This window comes from Rhamphochromis longiceps, linkage group LG20 (genome assembly GCF_057381845.1).
Source record: "Rhamphochromis longiceps isolate RC_006_pf linkage group LG20, R_longiceps_female_GT1.1, whole genome shotgun sequence".
NCBI classification, from domain to species: Eukaryota; Metazoa; Chordata; class Actinopteri; order Cichliformes; family Cichlidae; genus Rhamphochromis; species Rhamphochromis longiceps.
This window is the reverse complement of record NC_140576.1, coordinates 3,763,801-3,786,180: the sequence shown is the minus strand read 5'-3', so window position 1 is coordinate 3,786,180 and position 22,380 is coordinate 3,763,801. Positions and strand designations below refer to the sequence as shown.

Below are 22,380 nucleotides of genomic sequence, written 5' to 3'. Positions count from 1 at the left end.
TTTATGACATCACTGTTCATAAATGTGGCCGGTTGCTTGAAGGAAGCCAGGATCCCCATTCTTATTCCCAACGAAATCTTTCTTTCTACCTAAACTCTGATTCATTAGTTGCCTCTCCACCTGGGGAAGAAAAGCAGTCAATAGCACAGCGGCAGATCTATTTAAACAAATCAGAGATGTGTGCGCTGGCCCATATCCAAGGTTTCAAGGCATTCAAGACTTTATAAATTGAAATTTTAAACATCTTTTAACAATTTATTTTTTTGTTACTTTGTTGTAGAACTTTTTACTTCCTATGGCTTTAACCTGGGTTCAGCTTACTCAATCTGCTTAAAAACTACAACCTTACATGCTCCATTTGAAAGCTTCTAACATAGAAAAACCCATTTCAGTGAAAATTTGACTGAATTCCTCCACAAGCTTATAATCATTTGCTTGGTAGCGTGTAAAAATTTGACTGATAATCCATTTCCCAATAGAGAATACTAAATATATTTGTAATTTTAAAAAAAAAGAAACACGCACAGAATTATGCATAGCTACCAAAAGCACACATTCTCACACATGTTGGCTGAAATGTCCCTTATGGCTACTGGATAACATGTCCACTCTAATGCAGAAACAGAAAAAATCCTCAGAGATGACAATAAGCTGACACTGAGTAGCTCGTTTAGCCCTTCAGCTAAGACTGCCAACGAGTGAAAGACCTTCAACATATGCAACGCAGTGTGGAGAAATCTTCACCGAGTAACCTGTCACACTTTGTGCAAATCTGCCACCAGCTCTCATTTTCCAGACACGCTGTGATATTAGGTCAAATACGCCCTCACGACAAATCCTCCAACATACTCTGCTGACCCTTAAGTTTTTCGGAAAATAGTGACAAAAGCAGCTTGATATTTCTGAGCCACTGGGGACTGCTTTGATCTCTTATTGCTACAACACACTCTTGACTTCCCCTGTCATTCCAATCAACACTTTCACATGAGGCAGGCAACATGCAGAGTGTTATAAACCTCTGGCATGGCACTGCAGTTGCGCTTCCATGGGATCCCCCTCTGCTGTCATACATCCCAAATGAGAATATATTAATAACACCGACACCACCACAAGCCAAGTGTCTGGGATCCAAATTCATTTTCACTATGTCAGGGGTTCATGCATAATTATCCGCTTCATCGGCCTGTGAGACTCGTCTGCTGCAATGTAACATCCACAAAAATGGGGAGTAAAAAAAAAAATTAAAATCTGCCTCCTCTTGGCACCCTGGTGTCGTTTAGCCTTGATCACCAAAACAGATGTGACACATCATCCACAAACACAAGCCATCCAGTGAGATAAAAGCTGCAAGCTTGCCTCAGGTCAGTCTTAACCCAGATCACAATATGAAAAGCACAAGGAAAACGCTGCAAATTGAAATTTCTCTCTTACTCAGAGAGATCTTTTATTAATATTTTATGTTCTTACACAATGCAAACTGGTTCAGTTCAAACTTGCTGCCTGCCAGAGCAAAACAAAAGCATTTTTCAACCAGAAAAACCAGGTCACAGCTTTTACTAAATGGGTATCCAAGACTGAGTGAGAGTAGCAGCTATAAGAGCTATTAACATAACAACAGCAGCGAAGTTACACACCATGCCAACACATTCAAATAAACAAACGGTTGGTTACACAGCTCGAGTCCAAATTGCTCTGCTCGAGCAGTAGCTCTTGCTGCATCGAGCAGTGACACCAAACATCCTAATCGTCCTGATGATTTCATTACGCCTTCCCCTCTGCCGCAATGATTGTCTCGGGAAGAGACCGGATCCAGAGACAAGCCTCAAGTCTTCAGACTGACCTCGCGGGGACAGCAATCAGTGGCCCTGTGCGCCAGGGGAACCCCTCCTGCACAGGTTTGCCGCAAGACTGCTGGAAGTCATGTGGTCCCTGTGTGTTTCAACAGGTAATGAATCCCTCGGGTGATGAGTGGCACGGATGAGTTACCCCCCCTCCCTCCAGCTATGGAATGCATCGATTGAAGGCATTGCTACTCTAACGAATCTATGACAGCAAATGAATGGTTACAGGGAGGCACTAAAGCAACAGCAGGGAACAGAAGGGGATGGACGAGCTTGTAGTGTCTTTGTCTTTGTGAAATAGGTGAAGGGGGCTGATAAAGTTTGTGTTCAAGCTGTCAGGTGGGAGGTGGAGCACAGTGGAAAGGGAAGGCAGCTCTGTCACCCAGTTTTACTTGTAATCACCTACCTGGGTGTGCTTTGACAAGCCGAAGAGGAGCAGTAAATTTCTAAAATTGGCCTATGTTGGCAAATGGCAAGGAAATAAATAATAAACATTTGTCCTTCTGCTTGCTGGTGCCATTGGTCTATTGTGCTAAAACAATCAGAAAAAGGAGTTTACACCTCTGAAACAGCCACATGAAAGCCCTCATTCGTGCAACTTTGTTACACAACTTGCTTTCATATAAGCATAACAAACGAAGCCAAATGTTCAGTTTATAGCAAGAAACTTTTGATTAAGTATTTTAAAAAATGACCTTGATACCACTCTAGCATCCTTGCTGTTTCCATATCCCGCCTTGAAAACACACGCATGTGAACAGTGCGCAGTAAATCACAAGTGCATATTTTTTTTGTTTTAACAAAATAGTTTTATTATTCAGTCATTTCTAACTATATAAAAAAATGCGATGCCAAAAAAGTAATCATTCAGAAGCAGGATCCCCACCACCACCCCTCCGTCGCTGTGTTCTGATAAGGGTTATAAACCTTTGTCAGGCTTGTCAAGCTTATCAGAATGATTCGCCTCCCTTGTTACGGTCACATAAGCGTAAAGGGTAAACACAACATTTACAAATCATTACTGGATTTATATGCACATTCTGATGAGCAAACGAGAAACTGGGGGTAAAAAATCTTCCTTAAATAAAGTTCAGCGTGTCAAGCCTTTAGCGGCTCTTCGGAAGGGGGGGGGATTTTATTTGCTTTTTTTGTCTGTGTGCAAATTTCTTCCAGCATTCATTCCTAAAAGTGGAACCACAAAGTTAAAGCCCCAGTTTCCCTAAAGTCATTGTACATGGAAACTCTGAGACAGCCTGCTAAGCTGAGATATAGAGAGGGCACATTCTGCAGTCCACGAGGATTCACATTTACTCCTTTGCTCATAATTAAAGCAAACCACACGAACAACTTAAAAAACATTCACCAGAGCTGCTTTAATATTAGCTAATCAACACATTTATTACTGCCACATAAGACTTGGAGGGGTCAACTTGTAAAAAACACCAGGGGACAACTGGTCCTAATCCAGTAAAATGTATTCACTTGACTGTGTTTGATAAAAGGCAGATGTAGGAAAAGAGGCTACTTGAGTTTGAAGAGCCATCTTATCACTGAGTTAGAGTGCAGTCCTCGCAGCTAAGAAGCAGATGCTCGGGGTATGGCTCACTGGTTGACCTGTGAGCAAAGCCAATCAGAGCCATAGACAGGGAACAATGTGCTATCACGGTGATATGCACTTGTTTTGATAAGCGGTTGTCTGCCTGAGTCCCTCTAGTTTGTCAGACGGGCTTGCTGCAATATTGGCAGAGGGTTATGAGAATGCCTGTAGGGCTGCACGGCACAGTTCAATTCCATGTGCGCTGCAATCTCAGAGCTCTCAGGCTTGCTAAATCAATTACACAGAGTTGTGGAGCCCGGGCTTCTCCCCTCATATAACACCAATTGTTTCTGTTTGCTTGCACTGGATAGATAAAATATACACTTCCTGATAAGTGGATAGAATAGCTGCGTGCATTGGTGTGTATTCTGCATGAGTTCAACTTTTGAGATGTCCACTGAAGCAGCTGTCAGAGGTCAGACTGCAGCAATCCCCGCAAGTCACAAAGAAGAACAGACAGCAACTGAAGCCTTTGCATCTAAAGCAGACGATCCTTCAAGGCCCCAGTGAAAAAAGGAATACATTTTCCTTCTCCATCAAACTGAGTCCAAGAGCTAGTGTTTGGAGAGAAATTAATGACAAGGGCGCTGCAGATCAGAGCCTGGGGGCATCAACAGATGCCCCCAGGCATCTGTTGATGCCTGGGGTCTGCAGGGAAAAAACAACAGCGTGCTCCAAGAGGGAAGCAACACAAGTCCAGCTGCTACTCGTACCAAACGCCCCACACTGGATAAAACCCACCCTAAGCTCCATGTCTGCCTCAAACGCAATCTTCCCACACACTCGAATTTACCACAATTTTACACAGTTGACTATTTTTGTTGCATAAACAAGGGCTACAGCAGAATGCTCCCACGGGGCTTCATGCGGCTCATCATCCTCAAACAAAAATCAATCATCATCTCCTCACCTGTCCGCCCAATAAAGGTCAGCTGACACGTTTTTGAAATCTGGCTAATTAATATCCAGAATGTCACAAAAGGTCAGCTACATGCTAACGGCTTTGTTGGTTTTGTTAAGCTGTTTGTTGAACTCGCAAAGGTAAGATTACAAAGCTTATTTAAAATTAAAAATCACAGTTTTAAACAAGATCGACAGTCAATTCTCCTTCCGGGCAACTCACTGAGTAAATATTGCAGACGAGGGAAGAAAACAATGGCAGCGGGGTGTTTGGCTGATAAATCTCTCCCTTGTGGTTTTATTTACTTCATTTACATGCACATAACGATGCATGTAGCCGGGAGGTGAAAAGAGCTAAATACTGTGAAACAGGGCAACATGAGAGCTGGAGGGAGGCCATTGAAACACAGATTCACATCACATTTTATGAGCAGCTCTCATTGAAATTGCACCTCCTGCACGCTTAGGCTCTCATATGTCTCAGCATCATACTGTGCGTATACCTGCAACCAGCGCTGCCCCACCCTACCCAGTCGAGCAGGCTCCTGTCACATCCGTGGTATTTTTCCCGCTGCATCTACTTTGGGATTCAGCTGAAGGCTGCTGGGAGGAAAAAACTGTTTAGTGTTCATCTTTACGTCTCGGTGACAAACTACAGTCGTTTCGGGGGAGCCTGACAAGCAGTTGCAGAGGCTGACACATGACACGCTGCCTCGGGGGAAACCTCTCGGGCACGCCAATAATAACTCCACGTCGCTCGGCATCTCCCGAGGCACGCGACTGGGCGCGTGCACAGCACACAGCGTCGTACCCGACCTGATTTATGGAAATAAGACACCAAAGTGCAAATCTTAGGGCGGAATATGCGTAAAGTTTGCATCGCTCTGGTTTCTATCACAGCATCTTTTGCTCACTGTAACCGGGGGAGGACATCACTGCAGTTCTAATTAGTCGCTGGGTGAATTTCTAATGATATATTTTTTTAACTGCTTAAAAATAATTTTTGCTTGTGGGTTTATTGGTGGGCTGGAAAGTTTTTTGTTGTTTAGCATGTTTATACTTCTTTTTAATGGGGAAATATTAAGCAGGGTTATTAAAAAAAACAATAAATAACAAAGTAAAAACATCAAAAAGGTAAATGACGCCTTAAAAATGAAAATAAAATGAAAAAATTACCAATTTAAGTGCTTCTCACAAAAAAATGTAGCCAAAAGACGCGCTAAGCTTCCCAAACCTGACGCAGACGGGGCAGCATCAGCACCCCGATGGACTCACCTGCAGGACACGGTTATCTCCACTTTGGTGGCCGGGATGCTTCCGCTGATGGGGTCGAAGTCGCGGACCGTTGCCGTGGCCTCCACTTTGTCCATAACGTCTCCCTCCATGCGTGCTGGAGACCCGGGCCAGCTCCACTGGCCGCCTGAGCCCCTTTGAACCTGGAGAGCCGAGGGTGGAGAGCCGGAGCGCGGCGGACGGGCGAGCGAGCGGGAGAGAACACGGTCCACACAAACCTCCAAAGTGCTGTCCGTCGGACGGGCAACAGCATGGAAAGTTTAATCGGGGGCTGCAGCGGTGAAGCGATTAATCTGGCTGAAGGAGGGGGGGGGGGTCACGTGCCCGGGACGCCTCAGCGCCAAACTCCGCGGTTTTCCAGGCAAAGACTGAGCTCTTCTGCCAGAGGAGCTTTGAAAAGTAAAAGACGTGAACTCCTCCCCTCCCGTCTGCATTCTCCTACACGCGGGGCTGCGACTACACTCTCACTCGTTGCAGATTCGAGCTGTAGATAGGTGGCGGACGCCTTTTATTCTGGTCCAGATTGCTTTTTAAATCGAGTTACAGAAAATAAATAAGCACCGGAGGGCGCAAATAGCCTCGAATTCTATAGTATATATATATTGTGAAATTTCCCTTTTGTTTCGGTTGTTTGGCTGTTCTAAAAATTAAACCCCTGCTTGAAAATTAAACCCAAAGTAAAATGTTCAAAGACAAGTGTTAAAAGGACACGGGTCCCTTCAGAGATACCAGCTTTTATTTCTCACTGGAAGGCTGTTTGTTGCTCCTTCAGCATCTGGACAGCTCCTCAAACTCCTGCGGCTTCAATCACAGCCTCTTTCCTCATTTATCTTCATAAAAACAATTACAGTTTCGTTTTTTTTCCTCCACACCTACAGAATATTCTTCTTCAGGAGTGTGCATGGGAGGTTGTGCTCTCAGGGGAGCTCCATTTGCATTTCATCATTATTCCTGATTGAACAACAAGAGGAAACCAGGAGAAATGCAACCTGTCAAAAGCTCAGTTCAAAGGTAGACTTCTGTGTATGTGTGCATGGTTGTGCAGATCTATGGGGGAGTTATGTCACAGTAATCAGTGATAAAAAAAAAAAAGACTCCCTGCTCTCATACAAAAACTGCAAATTAAACTGCACATTTGCTACACAATGAAATGCCCACACGTGTACAAACTATAGCTATTTCAGCCATAGAGTCTGTATGTGGTCCATGCTATAGGCCATCCGTCATTGTGAGAGATCTACAAACAGTGGTAAGGCACCACTATTGCTACAGACTTGAGCTGATTGGGCGATGAGTGCTGCATATTTCGGACAAAGCACCACCAGATTCATCATTATTCATGTTCATTGTGTAATTAGGCTCCACAGTGGCCTTTGGTTGGCTGATTTCAAGCTCCCTTCTGAGCTCAGCTCCCTGCCACCTGCTGCGAGGCTGTCCTCTGATTCTGCCCGCAGCCACCCCATTTCCTATAGCTCTGGCAGGAGTGCAATTACAACTGTGTGAACCCTCTCAGCAGGGAGTGGGGTGTGTGTGTGTGTGTGTGTGTGTGTGTGTGTGTGTGTGTGTGTGTGTGTGTGTGTGTGTGTGTGTGTGTGTGTGTGTGTGTGTGTGTGTGTGTGTGTTAGAGACAGCAGTGGCACCACCCACACCTGCTCTGCATCTGAGCATCAGCAGGCCAGCTCCAGCAGCACTGGTGAAACCGACACCAACAAGAACAAAAGGCTACAAGTTACTCTGTTTTTCATTTTTGCATTTTTATTTTGTGCAGCATAAAATAACTCGAGATAATGGCGACAGTGCAGCGATCATTTTGCTTCACATCATTTCCCTGATATCTCTACTTTTCAGACACTAACAGTATTTCAAATATTTACTCAAATATAGTCATACTAGTCAACATGCACATCTATGTAGATCTATTGCAACCAAGTGGAACATTAAACAACAGTTTTAATGTTAACTGCTGATTCTACCATCTACTGTACTGCACAATAGTTTTGGTTTAGTCATAGTGACTGTATAGTCATTGATTTCACCTGACATGTGCTAATCAACACAGATACCTAATCAGCCAATCACATGGCAGCAAATCAGTGCAATTAAGTATCTAGACATGGTCAAGAAGACATGGCACATCAGCTTGGCATGGTTGTCTACTTTGCCGCTCCTGTCAGCTAAGAACAGGAAACTGAGGCTCACCAAAATGAAAGAATACTGGAGAAATGTTGACTGGTCTGATAAGTCTTCGTTGTGCTGCAACATTCCGATGGTAGTGTCAGAAACTGCCATTAAAGTGTTCATCCTGCCCGTCCAGAGGTTCAGGCTGGCAGTGGTGGTGTAATAGTGTGGGGATATGTTTTTGCCACACTCTGGGCCGCTTAATACCAACTAAGAACTTAAAACAAACAACAGAATTAGAATGTATAGAACAGAGTTTGAATGAAAGCAACAGAATTCTAAAACAAACAATAGAATTTGAAGAAAAAGAGTAGAATTAGAATGAAAACAAAAGCATTTGAATGAAAACAACGGAATCTCAATGAAAAGAACGGAATTAGAATGAACAGAACAAAGTTTGAATCAAAACAATGAAATTTGAATGAAAACAACAGAATTTGAATGAAAACAATGGAAGTTTAAATGTCATAATCTACCTGAGTATTGTTGCTGACCATGTCCAATCCTTTATGGCCACAGTGAACACATCTTCTGATGGCTGCTTCAAACATGTCACGAAGTTCAAATCATCTCAAACTTGTTTCTTGAACACAACAGTGAGTTCACTCTACTCAAATAGCCATCACAGTCACCAGATCTCAATCCAATAGAGCATCTTTGGGGATGTGTTGGAACGGGAGGTTCACCTTATGGATGTGCACTCAATAAATATGCAGCAACTCTGTAACGCTATCATGTAAATCTGTTACCGAAATCTCTGAGGAATGATTCCAACACCTTTTTGAATCTATGCCATCTAGTATTGGTTAGAAAGCTTTCCAGCGTTTGAATTGTTTGTGCATCCTTATCGTTATTAAGTTATTGTTCCACTATTCAGTTTAATACTAGCTTTTGCCTGTAATGGAGATAAAAATCAACCTTTAAATCCACTATTCTTACAAATGTCCTTCTCTGCTCCTCTTTTTCAATCAAGCGGCCAAAAACAACAGTTCATGCAGTGGTCATATGACACTGTAGCTGCTCTCTCGTGTGACTGTTCTCCTCTACGCCTACTTACATAGTGAAAGTAAGTATGGGGGACAGCAGTCACTGAACTGGACCTCCTGATCATGTTGGTGTCTTTTGGAGCATTTTTAATGGAATAACCATAAATAATGGCTTGCTGTGTGGTAAAGTCTGTGTGTGGTAAAGTAAAAAAGTTTGTGCTTCAGTTTGTCAAGTGAAAGTCTGGGATCTTATTAGTCAGCTACATTGCACCATTATAGTGTTTGAATGTGTCCATATTGGTTCATTCTTGTCTAAATGTGGTGACATCTGACTCAAAAAAAAGATCAACAATGAGCTTTCAAAACGCTACAAGCACATCAGTGATCTCACAGTGACTGCGTCCAACTTTAATACACAGTCTGTGGTATAGAGTTAAAAATATGATGAACATGAACACCTGAAAAAGAAAGTGTGTTTGTTTGGAGTCGAAGACGAAGGCGAAACTTCGCCATTACATAACTGGACGAATGTTTTGTTTTTGTTTTTATGTTTTAATGGTCGTTATTTAGTTAAATCTGAATGCAGACATGATACAGATCATTTTAGATACTGACTGACTGACACTTTTTCAAGTATATAATTATCAGTGCTAAATAAATGTCTAAAAAACTCTTAAACCCCACTCACAGCACTTAGCTGAGTCACCATGTTTTAGGTCTTCTTCAGTGTCAAAGTAACTCATAAATAGTTGTTATTCCATGCAGTGGCACATATGAATTAGGTATGATCAATTCAGCATACTTAATTCTCAAAACAAGGATTAAATATAATGGGCCCCAAAATGAGGCCAACAACTCACTGAATCCAGAGCACTTCATTAGCTCCAATTTCCAGTTATGGAAAGAAAAGAGGAAGGAAAACATCTATCCATGGTGACAACTCTTATTGATCAATGCAATGTAATCTATACATACAGTGAAAGAGACAGTCAAAGAGACAGAAAGTCAAATCCCATTTTTCAAACCTGTTATCCTGCCTGAGTGTGTCTACAGCGATACAGCCTTCTCCTGTGTTTGAAAAATCTGTAGTCACCATTTAGCATTCAAATAAATATTCTTATCTAAGAGACATACACATTTCATTTTGTGTTTTTAAAGGAGTAAAACCGGCTCGTCTATTCTGTTATCAGCTGCTCCAGCAGGATGCAGGATACTTAAGACTGGGTGGAAAAAACAGAAAGTTAAAGCTAGTAGTTTCTGCTCCATGAAGTATATTTTAAATTAGCAAATCCCCAACAAAGCCGCATGCTTCATGACGACTGGGGGCCGCCAAAGATTGCATGTATTTAACTATGTTTATTGACTCAAATTTTACTTTTCTGTGTGTGTTTTTATGATAACAGTGAAAAAAATAGATTTTTATTATTTAAATGACAAAAGTAAGTAATCTGTGCTGTTGAGAGTTTTGTAAAATTCCACTATTCATCCTGCTTTTTACCCCTCTGGTCTCAAATACCTTCAGAAACAGGTGATTGTACATAGAGTACCTGCTAAACAGTACAAAACAAATCATTGACACACAAACACCTGAAGAATAAACCAAAACAATGAGAAATTAAAATGCTTCATACAGCTACAGCTATGGATTTATCATAAAGGCGCCCATTTCACAAAACGCAGGCTTGTTTGATTAATTAAATTGATATTAAACAGAGCTCTGAGCACAATTTTCAGTGTGGATCTTCTGCTTGGTATTAATTTTTCTACTGTGATAGCGCTGCATTTGCTAAAGGAGGAATTTGTATATTTGTTATACCACTAAATGTTATGACATCAGTGCATCTGCGCTGCTGGCATTTCCTGTTTTTGTGAAATGACTTACAATAAAGACAGAGCACTCTCGAGAGTCTGTAATACCAACTTTTATTGTGCAGTCTGAAAACATTCCATGCATTTGCTTTGAAATGAACATCTCTGAAGCAACCCACTGTAAATTTACAGCAGATGAACTACTGGAAACAATTCCCAAGTTCCTGGTTGCTAACGGCGGCATTTTGCCTGTTTGAGTTTTAGGTCTTGATTCCATTTTTTTTGCCTCTCTGTCGATTAGCAAACACTTTTCAAGGACAACCGTGCCATCTGTGCAAAAAGTTAGTCATGTTTTAGAAAGAAAAAAAGAAACACTGAATGAATTCACTTAATTTCAGTTCATCTTTCCTTTCTTGTGGAAAATAAATGTCTAATGCAGAGACTGAGGCACAAATTTGCAGCCTTCTGGCATCAGGCGAGAGCAGCGCGAGATGGAGAAGAAATACTGACAGCAGAGCTTCTTGCAATCACCAAAATCTGTTTGTGTGAGGCTGTTTGCACTAAAAAAAAATGTGTTGATGCATCGGTTTTTGTATTTTTACCTTGCTTAGTGCTGTTGTTTTCTAACTATGTTTACACAGTCGCCTCAGTTGCTTTGCACAGTGCCTTCCCTTTGACTACAGCGCTTGTTTTTTAACCTCGTCTGATGACAAGTGTTAGACGTGGCTTTTAGTGCTTTGTACACAGGGATGTTGCTTTGTATTCTTTTTGGCTAATTATGTGTCTTTTAGCTTAAATAAAACGTCCATGCTCACTTAGTAGTCTGAGTAATCTAGGAACTGACAACTACTGATTGGTCAGTCTATGTCCCTGCAGCTACAACATGCCTGTCACTTCATTTAGAATTCACGGGGAAAACCTGAACTAACAATTTGTGCTGGCAGCTCTAGAAAAGCACAGGAAGCATCTCCTATTTGTGTAGCATCTTTTAACATGAACCCTGAATCTCCTAAAAGACTAAAAGGAAAGCTTCTCCCTTTCATCACATAAATCATCGCCTCTGTGCTGAGCTGGAAACACATTTGTCATTCTCCGTTTCAGACCATCCGATCACTTTGTCAGTGCTGTTTCCTTCCTCTAAAGAGAAGGAAACGGGAGTATTAGATCCCTCTGGTGCAATGATGTTCAGGTTACACTTAGAGGAGGTGTGTGCGTGTGTGTGGATATCAACTCATACATAACAGTACAAATGAACAATTGAAGCCAACTGAAAAATTGTGTTTAGTCCATTTCTACTCTGCTGCTCCGTCCAATTGAGCTGCACTGATGTGAGGTGGTTTCACTTAGCATGCCGATGGGAACAATGAGGGATTTTGGCTCATTCATCTTCTGTGTGTCGAAGAAAACCACAGAGGGCATCACGGGACTGGTGCACTCTGTGCATATATATGCATGACATAGATGTGTATGTGTGTGTGTGCCACCATCATTGTAGCAGGGATTCATCCGTTACACCGATTGAGCCAAGAAATGTGATGTCTCCAGCCGCTCTTCCACCATCGCTGAAAATCAGGGGACAGAAAACAGGCTTGTTTTACTGTATTGAAGCCCTGCCAGTCCCCTGTCAGGGGGTTCATTATACTGAGACAGAGATGCAAGGCCCTATAAAGTGAAGGCATTCCTTATTATAGAGCACAGTTAGGAGGTTTCAGAGTCTTGTAAGTCAAGGCTGGAACCAGCTGCAGAACTCACAGATAATGTCAGGCCAGTCTCCGGTGATAACAGGTTGAGAATTACAGCCACGGATACCTTTGTAGTTACGTAAGCGTGTTTTGAAAAGCTCAGGGTTCGCAGGTTTGTGTCTCTGTGGTTTCTGCTTTGAAATGTTGCGCACGTACAGTAACACGGGGTAATTTATTCCAATCGTTTTCCGTCCAAAAGAAAAATGAACAGAAAGAAATAACTGGATTTATTGAGAGCTGTCATGCATACAGGGATCATATAACCTTTCATAATTCCCAAGTGTGATTGCAAGTGGTAGAAAAAAAATGCTTGCACATTTTAATAAAAGAAAATAATACTGGGGTCATTCCTCATATCCTCTGACAGATCTGTTCCTTAGGCAGCTGAGACAGCTGGGAGGACTCGGATGTGTGGCAGACATTTTTTCTCTTCATACCCAAAGGAAATTTTAACTTTGAACTCAGCTTGTGGATTGTATTATTAATGCAGATCATGTACACAGCCACGGCAGTTTGTAGCACAGGCTATGAAATTTGTCAGCTGTTGTAATTTCTTTTGTAATGATCCTGGAGAGAGAGGAGAGCAGAAAACAGCAGCAGCAGCTCTGCACTGCACACCCACCTTACCTCAGACACCACTGAAGGGTCACTGGGATACGTGAACCACAGCGGGCCACGGTTGAATCTTTGCCTTCTTATTTTTATCTCTCGCTTATTTGTCTCCAGGGACTCTGCGTGGTTTGCAGGTGTGCTTCCCCCCCCCACCAACAATAGAACGACTCTGGCGGCCTTCTCTCTGGCAGCGTACGACATCGCTCCACCATTTTTGTGAAAATATGTTTCACATTCTGTTTGCAGAGCGGTCAGATTGTCCAATCAATGAATCCAGTTGCTGTATTTAAATGCCAAGCTGTAAGAGACAGAAACGATCCCTAGAGAAGTCATTTAGGGCTCGTCGGCTTGATGAGCCGCCTCCCTCTGAATGCCAAGAATGCATAAACTTGTTGGAGACATAATCTGGAAAAGTTAGGGTTCCTCGCATCTGAGTACCTCTTGAGGGTTTCTCTGAATAGCGTGGTGTTGCCGCATGCCTCCTTGCTTCACTTCACAGGCAACTCATCATCCACCAGCAGCCTGACCTAGATCCTGCCATCCCTGTGCTCAGTTCGTATACATATTCATTGGGCTCTCTTAATCATAAGACAGCCCCTTGAGCGGAAGAGAAAACTCTCTAATTAGTTGCTATCATCCGATGGCAGCTCATTGGGCTCCGTTTGTCTTGCCTGTCACATGTTTTTGTCACTGTGTGTTGGTGCGGTTGTTTCGAGGCCGGTTGTCGTCTGCCATAACTGCGGTCACTTGCAAAATAAGGGTTATGATGCACCTGAAATCCAATTACAAGTATGTTGAGGCACGCTTGATACTGTCTCTTCAGTAGTAGTAGTAGTAGTAGTAGTAGTAGTAGTAGTGCTTCAGAGACTCCACCACGTGACCGTCATAATGGAAAGGCTAGGGTTTGTAGCTGCCTACTCTCAGAGAAATCCATGAAGGGTGCTCAGCTTCTTCAGAGTGTGTTACTCTTCTCTCCTTGTCCAGAAACCTCCAGAGTTTTCTGTGTAAATAAGACCCTGGATTTAATTTAGCTTAATTGGTTTTAATATGTATCTTGGGCCCTCAGATCATGAGTGGACACATCCAGTGCAAGCGTTAATGACCATCAAGCTGCCTTGTGAATCAGTTACATAAGCCACTTCAGTAATCCTCCTTGTCCTGACCCCACCCTAACAATGATACTGTAAAAATGTCCGTCTTGTCTTGTGCCCGCTAGCAAGTTGCAAATGACTTTGTCCAGCGAGCAGTAGCTGGAACGGGTCATGCTAAATAAACTACATGCTTGGTTCACAAGGAACAGTTGAAACAGTACTTTTGTGACAGTCTTTGTGTTGTGATTCCACGACTGAAATACAGGGACACTGAGATAGGATTAATAAACAAAAAATGAGCTTTTAAGGACCAATGCAACAAAATCCAGAAACAAACTAAGTCCAAACACTGATCCAGGATTCGTAAGGAGCACAAAATGTAAGGGGAGAACAAACCAGACAGAAAACAGGCAAAGTGGCATCTAACAGGGGGAGAAACAAGACCCTGAAAGCCCAATGGACTCAGGTGACACTATTAAGAGAGGCAGACAAGTCAGACAGTCATTACCACAATAAAATAGGAAGTCACAGTGAGGAAAGACAAGAAAACTAACATACTGGTTAAACAGAAAAGGTCAAATACAAGGAAACCCTCAGAAAGCAACACACAATGTCCATTAAATTAAAAACAGGAGCCCAAACTCAAATACTAGACCTCGACTTTCTGGTGGAAGTGATACTGAAAGCAAAGAAATCTACGTATACAATCACATTTTAAAACCAAGTGTAGGCAGGGTCTTAGAGCTGAACTTTAACCAGTCATATCAGTGCTACATCCAGTGGATTGCATCACACTGTTAAGTTCTGTGAAAAATTCAAACCACAGTGTGTTTCTGGGTCTGTAAAGCTTGTAATGTGGCGCATTATTGGAATAAATGTGACACTGAAACAAATAAAATTTGCAAATAAGAAAAACAAATTAATAGAACAAACTGAGGGGGGGGTTGTCTTGGAGGATGTTAACATCCTTCTTCCCTAAAGTCGTGGAATTTACGAAAGAAGCAACAATAGAAACAGCAGAGGCCGAGCTGAAAATGTACTCGAAGCATCTTCATAGCATTCTTTGTAACATCCTCTGTGTTTAAGTGTCGTTGTCCGTCAAGCTATATCTGTGTGACATTTTTCAACCACAGATTATTACAAATCATACCAGACTGGTTTTAATTTGATGTGTAGCACTTCTCTGGTTAAGAAAATGAATTTGACATGTAAAACTGCTTGAGTGCATCTTTCAGTTGCATATCATGGAGGACAAACCACCTTCCAGGAAGCTCAGGTGTGCAAAAGATGAGACACAGACGAAGAGGATGGAGACAAATACAATTCTCAACAAAAGTCAAAACACTCAGAAAGAACTACACTGAAATGTGGTGAATAAAAGAGAGCAGTTCTCCTATCAGCCTAAAGTTTGACAGAAACAGACGTGTTAGAGGGCTTAATGAAAAAAAAATCCTAATATCTTCAAAGGCTGCAAAAGTTAAAATGCCAGAAAGACAAACAAAGCTGACGGCTTCTTGTTATTTTCTGATGAAAGAATTCAAAAAGAAAAAAATAAACACACAAGTTTGTGTGCTTCTTATATATGTGAGGACATCAATCCCTGAAAGAAATGAATCCACTCTTCAGTTCCCTTCTTCTCCAAAGAGTTTTTTAGCATCTTTAATCTCTTTCCCAATTTTTATCATTTCGGTTCACTCTCGCCTCTCTTCTTTGCATCGTTTTTGCCATTTGCTATCCCATACAACACCTTCCTACTTCCAGATTGCAGAAACATTAGCCAATTGAACGTAGTGGATGTTTTGGCCTCTGGAGAGGAAGATCTGTCTTCCAGGAATTGGTGAAACCCTAAAACGTTGCTAAAAAGAGAGTTAATATTGTACTTTAAATACTAAATCTCATGTGGGCAAAAATTCAACCACAAATGATCATTTTACCCATCAAGTTTTGGGGGTTTTTAAGGCTCTCCGGTGGACTGTCTGTCATTGTCTTAAAATAAAAAGACCCTCAAACCTCAAATAGGCTGCTTACGATACAAAACACAACGAAACCTGCCCCAAAGAAATATTGAGCGGAGACGGTTTCTATCTCAGAATGAATCTTACAAAAACAGAAGTGCAATAAAACATGCGCATACACACTTGTCACTATTTGTCATCGTCCACAAAGCTGCTTTTTCTTGTCAGGGGCTGAATTGTTAGAAATTCCTGCCTGCCCGCATCCACGGCAGACGTTACTGTATCCAGTGGAAATCAATGAAATAAAATGAATTGAATTACTTTGGAGGCTGGGAGCCTGGGAGAAATGTATCATCTGCTGAATTATAGTCCACAGCATCATCTACATTTTGCATTGCAGCGTCGTCGTGCCACAGCAGCACACTTGTTATCAGCCTGCTTCAGGATGCAAAGTGAAGGAAGTGCGGCTGTTCATCTTTAACAAAATCTGAATAATTTAGATGTTTGATAAAAATAAAATTGCCTTCAGTGGCACCATCACAGACTGGGCTACAACTTAAAGTGAGAGAAACGAGGGGCCTCCCACCCAGAGCACTTTCCAAAAGCATTTTGACCTCATCTATTTGTTCAGTAAGCACTGAGTCTATTCTCAAATGCTGCACCCATGTAGCCTTGTGCCCCTGCAGCGCCAAGAGGCAGGGATACTATTCTCTAGCACCCTGATCAAAGTTTGCTTTCCACTGTGGGTGGGAGGGACTTTTATCACAGTGTTTTCTCACAGCTATATTCATGCAAATTATTGCTCTTGTTCCCTGTGCACTGTGTGCAGAACGGCCGGGAATGACTACACAGAAAGAGTTATATGTGAACATTTGCTGTGTAAGGCTCACAACAGGTAACCACCAATGGCTCACTGAGGGGAAATAGCTGGATTCCTCCCACACAGAGATCAGACGCAGGTGCAATGGAGCACTGCTGAGCCAGAGGAGGACTAACAGTGCTGCACACATCCCTGAACATTATCAAGAGTGATCTGCTTGCTAAGTAGAAAAAAATCTGAAGAGTCCTGTGGTACGAGACTAAACACCACTGTGGCTGGTTGTTGTCTTTTTGCACTGCAGCAGCGTGCAGTGGTGTGAACTGTTTTTGGAGTGGAACCTGTATGTGTGTGACAGCATGATTAATGTGACTCCCCACCCTCGGTGTTATTCGACCCTCGTGGCTCTCACATATGGATAATGAGGAAAGCCTGCCTTGCCGGCTGAAGCAACCTCCTCCCCTGCTCTCCATGCATAGACCCTCTGGTGCAACCATCACAGCCAGAGGATGCTCCAAGCAGGATCTGCCATTATGGTTTTCCTCATTACAGGAGCAGCGTGATTTTTAAGAGTTGATGGGCATATGTGTGCACACAGGGGCCCAAGGAAGTCATTGCTGGCAGGCCAAAAAAATAAAGCACTCATCAGTGGAGAGTACTGGTAGCAGGCTTGCTGTGGACTCGTTAACGTCAACAGTCCCTTGAGCTATTCCTTACTACCAGCAGCTGCCACTTGACAACTTCCACTGAAATGACAGCTCGCTCGCCTCCGTCGTATTCCACAATCAAATGAGCGAAGAGGCGATGAAGTGAAAGGGACTCATTGCTTACTTACAGCGAATGCTTTTCTTCATTCGCACAATGTTTACAGTTTGTCCTTCACACTTTCCAAAATTTGATTGTCGCCCCCTTAGGCTAGGATTACAGAGTCAACACATTTACATTGCCATTGTACCTTCTGAGATGTCACACACATATAGAGTTCAGTGTCACATGTGTTTAGCATCTGTACACCGTAACTGCCTGTGAGTTTAAAAAAAAAGGGGGGGGGGGACTCTGAAAATCTTTTTCTGTTTCAACAAGTGTCTGGTAGAGTTCTTTGAGCTCCATAAACAGATAGCCTATATGGTAAAGCAGCGTTTCTGCACACCTTCAGCTCCTGCCACATTACTGCAATAAATCAGCTCACAACGCAAACTTCAAGTCAAGTTGGGGTTCTGGAGGGCACTCTGTCTGTGGGCTGGGGTTCTGGCTGGTGTGTTGCCAGGGTTGCAGGTTGGTGCATGCACTGGGGCCACGCCCAGAAGCCTTCAGTGCACTGGTTGAACAGGGAGGGCCCTTTAGCTGCCAGGGAGGTTTTTACCATCTTTTGCAGGTGCTCTCTACCCTTTAGGAGACCACTCTGCAGGCGGGAGATCGATGGACGCAACCTGGGAGTCTATTGTCTTATTTAGTCCAGGAGTTGACAGAATGTTGGGTGGGTGTAGTTTTCCATGATACCACCACACATGCAGGGTGTGCAGGTGCAGGTGCATCACTGAGGTGCAGGGGAGGGCCTCCTTCTCTGTGCCCTCATGGCCGTCTGTGTCTTAATTTTACTCCACAACTTAGACACTCTCATTACTTACATTCTCATGACAAGTACATATAGGGCACTGGGAATGGACACAACAAACAACGTTCGGAGGGCTTGTTCATTCATTCAGCCAACAATGTGGTGCTGGTGCCCCCATTGAGGGTTCTTGGGAGGGTCCATGCTGATGCCAGTTGCTGTCTGGCAGGAGCTGGCCGTCTGGTCAGGGTCTGGGCTGGTGGCTGCTCTGTTGCTGCAAGCACCGGGACTGTCTGCTTGTTTCCACCCCAGAGTGAATGGGACCATTACTGGGTGTGGGGGCTGATTGCCCCTCTGGGGGTATTGGTGCCTGGACCTGGGAGTATAGAGTGTGTATGAGGAGTGTGAGTATGGAATCCATTTCTATGTGTCTCTCACTTGAGTGTTTGTGTGAGTGTTTGTGTGCATGAGGGTGGGAATGCATGTTTGTGTCTGTGTGTGCGTGTTTGTCTATGTCTGTGTCAGCTCAGGTCTTAAACTCCCCCTCCCTGTTGTAGATTCTCTCCTTTTCTTTGTCTATCGCTCTTTTTCTCCTCTATTTTTCTCTCCCTGTCCTCTCCTTCCATTATTAACTTTTCCCTCCTTTTCCACCCCCAGTATTGTCCGTTATGGTTGTAATAATCCAAAATAAAAAATCCTTTTTTTTTCTTTTTTTTGGCCTGTCCCGTTTGGCTCTTTTGCCCTCAGAATTGTTGTCTAAAGGCAAAGAAAGATGCCCAACGGATTTACTTTACCAAATTGACCATCCCAGCCTTGCCGTAATGGTCCATTTGATTCACCTTTTATTGTTTATTTTATTTTCACTTACTGAATACGGGACAGACTTGACTGGGGGAAAGAAGGGGAGAAAGAAAGAGGGAAAGAGAAACAGCTGAGAAGAGGGACGGGGGAGAAGGGCAAAAGACAAAAACCAACAGAACGGGCAGAGAAAAAAAAATGCATATATCAATCACCTGGATCACCTGCTGAGAAAGAAAAAAGAAAACAAGCAGAAGAGAACAAGAGTAATAGAATAAACAACATCACAATGATATATGGGAATATGACAGTAAATACTAAATATTAAACATTATTGTGCAGCACATAAGATCAACAGAACACAGTGTGCTTTGAGGTAGGAGCCAAAAAGGGTGTAGTTTGTGGGTGTGATCACCCGTGTGTACACCTGTGAGCATGGACGCGCTTGTTTTTTTAAAAGGTTCCTTCATGTAATGATCTGCTAGAGGGTGTGGGGGGCCACAGCCCCGTCCTCCAGGGCATGAAGCAGGTGTGGAGGAGATCAAAACTCCAGACATCCAGAGGCCCCCAGAACACAAGAGACCAAGGAAGACCAACAGAGGGGCAGCCGCGCCACTGTCCCAGAAAGAGCTGAGGAGAGTCCCAGATGAGGGCTCACTCAGCAGCCGCGGAGCAGAAGCCAGGGGGAGTTGCAGTGACGCGCCCGTGAGCTCCGCCGGCAGCCAGCTGTGCCTGAGTGACCCCACCTCCGAAGTGGCCCGAGCGAGCCCCAGGCTCCAGGCCCCGATAAGCGGCCGCCAAGGAGTGAGCCGGTGTGCACCTGGACGCCCATCCCCGGACACAAAGAACCACCAACGCACCGATGTCTGAGGGAGTCCGCCACTGGCAGGGGAAGTGGTGGTAGGGGGAGATAGGCCTCCAAACCTTGGAGGGCCTGAGATGTCCCCAGAGAGGTGGCGCCTGACACCCAACCTGACATATAGACACAGAAATACAGGCACACACAGACACAAACATCCATTCCCACCCTCATGCTCTCATATGCACTTACTCCACACTCAACCAACGTGGAGACAGACATAAAGAGACGCTGTACACACGATCACACTCCCCAAGCGTACTCTACAAACCGGGTCTAGGTGCCCCCGCCCCTGGAGGGGGGAACTGCACCCAGACCCAGGTGGTGTTTCCCTTTTCCCTGTGGTGGGGGGAGGCAGACCGCCCCAACTCCGCAGCAGCAGGGAGGCCCCACACTCCAGACCGCAGCCGGACGGCCAACTCCTCCTCCTAGCCCCCCCGCTCCAGCAGGTCGCAGAGAATGGGGGTGAGAGAAGACTCCAAACCTCCCTCCACCCGCTCATTGTAGTGTTGATGCATGTGTGTTCTAAGGTGCAATTAAAACCCAGGAGGGCTTGGAGCTACCTGCCAGAGAGCAGCAGGTAAGCGCATGGTCCCTCCTGCTAGCCCTCAATGTCTACGTGTATTTAAAATTGAGAGGTGGGCAACGATGCCAGGGGTGGGGTGTACACCCTGATGGTACTTTGGACTCCGTGTATCGTGCCCACCCCCAAGATCCTACATGTATGTGTAATGAGAGTGTGAGTAATGTGAATGTCTAAGTTGTGGGATAAAATTGAGGCAGAGGCAGCCAGAAGGGGACAGAGGGGGGGGGGGGGGGGGGGGTAGCCTCCTCTGCACCCTGGTGACATACCCCTACTCCAAGGTCCTGCATGTGTGGGTGGTTGTGGTGGAGCGGGAAGAGGGAGGCAGCTGGAGATGGGGAGGGAAGGAAGGGAGGGGCAAGTGACCCCTCCCTGGGGCCAGCTCCCCCGCTGACCCCAGTAGGCACCCCCATACTCCGCGACCCGCCAGGGAAAGGGGGCCCAGGCCCATCCAGACCGGGGCCCAGCGCAGCAGCGCCTCCCGGCCCCACAGAGCCCGGGACAGTCCACCCAACCCCACCACAGAGAAAACTGCACCCACCCCACCATCCACTCATCTTCAAGACTACATAAGACAATAAACACCCAGGCTGAGATCTTCCTCCACCCTCCTGTATCTCCCCCTCCTGCAGAGAGAGCCCCTGAGGAGAGGAAAGCTCCTGCGAGATGTGACAATCTTCCCCACCAGTTGAAGAGCCCCCCAGGTGGCTCAATGCACCGGCGGCACCCTGCTCCAAAATAAAAAATCCTAATAAAGTTTTAATCAAATATGACAATCAAGTGGACCATTATAGCGAAGGCAGTAATGCTCTACTTGTGAAAGTAACTCTGTCAGTTTTTAGCCTTCAGACAACAATTCTGATTACTACAATGCCAGACAGGACAAGGGGGGCAGGGGGGAGAGGGAGAAAGGAACTTCTAGCAGATGCACAAATATGCTGTGTGTGAAGCGAACACGTTGCGAGAATGAGAAATGTCTTTGCATATGCAGAAACTTCCTTTTGAAGCAACATCCTGTCATCGCCGTTTACATGAGCTGGCATCATCATCAGTCACTGTTTCATCAGCATTCGATGCAAATAATGTTTGTTTGGATAACATCCGTCTGAGGAACCGTATTGCAAATGTGTGAAGATGAGCTAGCAAGGCACAGATGCTATACACTCATCTCACACTGAACGTTAATGCCAGCAGGGTTTTGGTATGTGTGCGTTCACAGTGGAACTCTTGAATGTGAACTAAGTCTATCAATATGCTTTCCATAGTCATTTCATATTGAAGCATGCTGCTAAGGGGCAAAAAAAAAGGTGTGGAACATAAAGTGTTGCATCATATCAAGCTTCAGCAAAATCTAATGTTGTAGTAGCATGATAGTATGTTTTATACATTAACATATCCAAAATAGAATACAATGACAATACATCTCATATAAATACTATAATAAAAAAAAGGAAATCGTGTTGTTGGTGGTGTTAGTTAAAAAAAAGAAAGAAAAAGAAAACCACTTCAGAAGGGGTCACTTTGAATCTGATGCCAGCAACACGTTCCAACAACGTTGGGAAAGGGCTGTTTATCCCTGTGCTGCATCAACGCTTCTTTTAACAATGCTCTGTAAACTGGTGGAAATTGAGACCAGCTGTGTTTTTGAAAGTGAAGCTTTTTCTTCAGATCAGCAGTTCAGAGCCTCCTTTGTTTGTATTTTGTTTCAGCCGATTCTGAACCCACTGTGGAGCAGTGTTGTACTACACGGAGAAGGTGGTTTGATTT

At 44.0% G+C, this 22,380-nt stretch overlaps 1 protein-coding gene across 1 annotated transcript in view; it reads right to left on the bottom strand.

Annotated features, from left to right (window-relative positions):
- The window catches only part of cpne5a (copine Va), an 83,196-nt gene extending 77,233 nt beyond the window's left edge, over positions 1–5,963 (bottom strand). Inside the window, exon 1 of the mRNA XM_085393748.1 lies at positions 5,614–5,963. Within this exon, the coding sequence (XP_085249874.1) occupies positions 5,614–5,723 (110 nt within the window). The 5' untranslated portion in view covers positions 5,724–5,963. The remainder of the gene's footprint in view (positions 1–5,613) is intronic.
- Between the last annotated feature and the right edge of the window lie 16,417 nt (positions 5,964–22,380).